Below are 4,535 nucleotides of genomic sequence, written 5' to 3'. Positions count from 1 at the left end.
ATTCAGTTTGCAGAAGGCTGTGGATGACGATGGGAACCCAAGAGACATTTGTGCAAAGTGCATAGGAAACAAGCCTTCAGTGATGTCCCTCTGTCCATGATGAAGGGAAGGAAGTGGTTACTAAATTCAGTGCATTGCAGAGATGAGTATAGAAGACGAAAGGGTTAAACCAGACTTGAACAGTTAAAACTTTGTCAGTTGATCCCCGTCTCATGAGTGTTGGACCTGATCTGGTTTTCATCAATTTCTGTATTTTGGGTTTTTTAAAATTTTTGTTTGTTCAGATTAGATTTCATCTCAGAGGTGTTATGTCTTTGGGGGGTTCACCCTCTTGAAGTTGTGTTATATGTTTTTCGGTACATGAAACCCAGGATTGGTGAACCTATAGGGACAGCAAGTCGAATAAGGGTTTGGGTGGGGGGGCTGTACAGTGGTGGTGGGGATGTAAACGGGAGACAATGTCAAGGAGTCCAGGAAGAAAATGAATGTTTGGAAACTGATTGTAATAGCAATTGTACAAAACTGCTCGACGTGATTGAACTGTGGAATGATAGGATATGTGTATTAGCTCCCAATCGATAATCACTTTTTTAGGGGAAAGTAAAAGGATCATCATAGCTGAGGGTGAGACACTTCAAATCCCGTCTTTAGCCTCTAGGCTTGTTCACAAACCAGGATACGGCAGTGATTGTCCTCCGTTTCCTTGACCCACGGAATGATCTAACAGACCTATGCACATCCAAATCATTGGCTCTGTTTCCGCCCTTGTTCCTTTTCTCTTCTCTTTTTCATCCAGTTCCCCTTGAGACCGAATCCCCCAGCATCTGCTTCAGTGCATTTCAACCCGCTTCCAAGTTTATCTGCGGACTGCTTTGCGCATTCCTCTTCCATCACTGAAAACCTAGTACAAACATTTAACTGCACTTTTAATCATAAAAATAATACATGCCAACGACGAATTTTCAAACAATGTAATCATGCTCATTTTTCTCTCCCTTGTCCCTAACAGAGAGCAGTGAAACACTGCCATGTTTTCACACTGTCGTGCTATAAACACACATTCATATCTTGGTCGTCTTCACGGGTCAGTCAGTCCATCTCCTCTCTTGTATTGTTGCAAAGGCTGCCCTCGGACGCACAGCACAAAAGGCCTGTCCCTCGGTTTCCCTCGGAGTTGGGGCAGTGGTTGTGAGCTTCCGCCTGGTTCTGCTCCCCCTTACGACTGCTCGGTACCCTGAGAGCTGACCAGGCCTCCATTCCCAACTTCCCCACCTACAGTGGATAGAGTCCATTCTGAAAAGATAAAAAGCATTTCTTGTAGTATCTTAGCATTTAACCATAATTAAGAACCATTTTAGTTATCTTATATAACCTACCTTTTACTATGATTTACCATTATCTATTTTTTATTTTGCTTTTTTATATACTAAATAACAGCCTTCTATATCATGTGCAAATTTATCTGTAAAAATTACACCTATGAGAAGAATACAACATGTATTGGGGAAAATTTTTTTAAGTGGCAAAGGCTTGAGAGTTTATATCCAGATTTTAAAATTGATAGTGTCTATGGTTTAGGAGCAAAAGAAATATCCGTGAAACAAAATTAACTGTCCAGAAACCGATCCACATGCTATGCAAATATCATGTGAAAGTGGTGTGGCATTTAGATCAGTGAAGGAAAGTGAGACATTAAAACCGTCTTGGCTAGCAGGATCTTGACACCACTTCCTCTAGCGGGTAATGAATATGCACCATAAAAGCATTTCTGTAAAGCACTGATGAATACTTTCATAGTGTTAAATTTTCAAAGTGTCTCTATGCTTACTAAGGGGGCCCATTAGTCATATACGAAGGGTTTGATGAATTGGAACCTTCTAAATTATGCAAAACATATTTAGAGCCTTTCGCCATCTTTACACTTAATAGCTAGACGGCTTATGCTTGAATTTCTTCACCTCTAACCATATTTTCCTCCCGGGAAATTGCAGAACTAAGCATGAGCGCACACAAACGAAGTTTATGCTGAAACTTTCTTTAATCAAATGACCTGTCGTTTCCCTGCTAGTTCGTAGCTCATCCAAACTGCCAGCAGCAGCTTCTCTCCATCTGGTACGAGAATCTCTCTGGTTTGCGACAGCAGACGATAGCGGTCAAGTTTCTCGTGGTCCTGGCTGTTGCCATCGGCCTGCCCTTCCTGGCCCTCATCTACTGGTTTGCCCCATGCAGCAAGGTATGTCTGTAAAACCTGTCTTTTGAAAAATGTGGGTGGTTGTATATATCAGAGCTAGTCATCAGGGAAATGTTTTATTTCCAAAATAAAAATTTCAGGGAGATCGTAGTTGGGTTTAAGTAATTTTTATCATTTCCATATTAGAAAATTGATACATACTTGCTGTAAGAAAAATAAAGGAAAGAGAAATAAAATGTAATGAAGAGAAGAGTCATGCTATTAAGGTGTACAGAAAACTTGTTTCTGTGTTGGTATGCTGCCTCAAAATCCTCACTGCTGCCACCTACTTGATTCTGACTCACAGGGACTCCATAGGTCAGGGTAGAATGGCCTTTGTGGGTTTCTGAGACTGAATCTTTATGGGACTAGAAAGCCTCATCTTTCTTCTCTGAAGCAGCTGGCAGTCCCCAAACTGCTGGCCCTGTGGTTAGCAACTCAATGCATAACCCACTGTGCCACCAAAGGTCCCTCAAATATGTATTTGTAGGCATATATATGCACATATTTTTGTGAGGTCATATCATAAACTGAGAAGATAGTTCTCCTCCATAAAAAAAAATTGAAGTGATCTTTTTATTTTGCCTTTATTGGAGCTAGTGCAACAATAAAAATATCAAAACTTAATTGAGACAACTGTGTAAATAACAATGTAATATGGTAGAGAAGAATATTTCTTTTAGGGATGGAGTACACTGGAGAATAAAGGTACTATGTTTTCCAAAAATGAAATTTATCTCCCCAGAGTCTTACAAAGACAATCCCATCGAATGGAAGTCTACTTTCAGATTTCAGAAAGGTTGACCCATCATCCTGTAAAGTCCTTCACTGACCACGCACCTCACCTTCATGTTCTTGAAGTCCCCCTTCTGGGGCTACTTACAGCTCGATTCTTAGAAGCAGAGTGACTGGAACCATTCAAACGTTGTGTAGCTAAAGTGGCCCTTGGACCACTTATGTGTGGTCTAGATAAAATAGTTGGACCACTTGCCATTTTTCACACATTTGTAACACATAGGTACAAATACACTAGTATCAACATATTGACTTGTTGTTAGGCACCATCAAGTTGGTTTCGATTGATACTGGCCCTATGTACAATGGAATGAAACACCGCCCAGTCACGTAACCTCCTTATCATACTTGCTATAGCTGAGTCTGTTCTCGCAGTCCATTTTGTTCAGGGTCTTTTTCTTTCTGTCCTGACCAAGCATGCTGTCCTTCCAAAGGGACTTCGCTCTCTCGCTCGCCTGTCCAAACTGTGAGGTTGAATCTTGACATCCTTCCTTCTAAGGGGCATTCTTGCTGTACTGTTCAAAAGAAAGTTATGTTTATTCTTCTGGCAGCGCAGGGGATATACAATTCTCTTTGCCAGCATTATAATTCAAAGCCATCTATTTTTCTTCTTCATTATTCATCTTTCCAAAACCACTTATTTGGTGATTTAACCCCTTACAGACACTTCTAAGTGGCCCATGCGTACAAGGCTTTATGCTTAATGAGAACCTTATAATTACTCCTTTTGGTGATGATAGAAAGTGCTGAAAACAGGGCATTTTCTTACACGGTTAAAATCCACCAGCACAAGTTTTGCCCCCGTTAAAATATATAAGGCCTAAAAGGAATTGGTGCAATGGTGGCAGCTGTGAGCCAAACATTGCAGGGATATTGAGTAGGGCACAGGGCCCGGTGTTGTTTCAGGGTGCCCGGACCCACTAAGGAGTTGGAGCTGACCTAACAACAAGGACAAACTGTATTTCACATAAACAAAATATAAATAGCAGAAATAAAATGGGAATAGTGAGATTTTTCTAGCACGGCAATGTGTAATAGATTTTTCTTTAGAAAGTAGTAATTTTTCACTTTCCCCTAATTTTCATACAAATGACAGATTTTACTCAGGAGAAAAAAACTTGGCAAATTATCTTTACTTGAACACAGGCTATGTCTATATATGTATTTAACCTCAATTTTAAAAGAGGGTGGTTATTTACTGGTCCCTGTTACCACTCTGTGACTAGTTAGATTAGAACATCTTTCTTAACAGAATAGTCTGCTCTCCTCTGTCCAATGACTTCAAAAGAGATGCTCTCCCGAGTGTCTGCAGCTTTGACAGAGGCTCTTTGGAGTTATAAAATTAAAGAGTTGGATGTTTATTTAATTTGATTGAATTCTAATTAACCCAATTTCCTTCATTATTTCTTTTCCCTGGCCATGTTTCTTTCTGGTTATCTGTTCCCCATTTTCATTTATGAACACTGAGGCAAGTAATTGAATTAAAAGGGCACAGTCAAGGCATTTTTTT

General features: G+C 40.1%; 1 protein-coding gene across 1 annotated transcript in view; it reads left to right on the top strand.

Annotated features, from left to right (window-relative positions):
- Positions 1-4,535, top strand: part of TRPC6 (transient receptor potential cation channel subfamily C member 6) — a 72,400-nt gene that overhangs the window by 21,922 nt on the left and 45,943 nt on the right. Inside the window, exon 2 of the mRNA XM_045297760.1 lies at positions 2,069-2,233. Coding sequence (XP_045153695.1) covers positions 2,069-2,233 — 165 coding nt within the window. The remainder of the gene's footprint in view (positions 1-2,068; positions 2,234-4,535) is intronic.

This window comes from Echinops telfairi, unplaced genomic scaffold (genome assembly GCF_000313985.2).
Source record: "Echinops telfairi isolate 266 unplaced genomic scaffold, ASM31398v2 ScPeMD7_7421;HRSCAF=8459, whole genome shotgun sequence".
NCBI lineage: Eukaryota > Metazoa > Chordata > Mammalia > Afrosoricida > Tenrecidae > Echinops > Echinops telfairi.
This window is presented reverse-complemented; position numbering and strand designations above follow the sequence as displayed.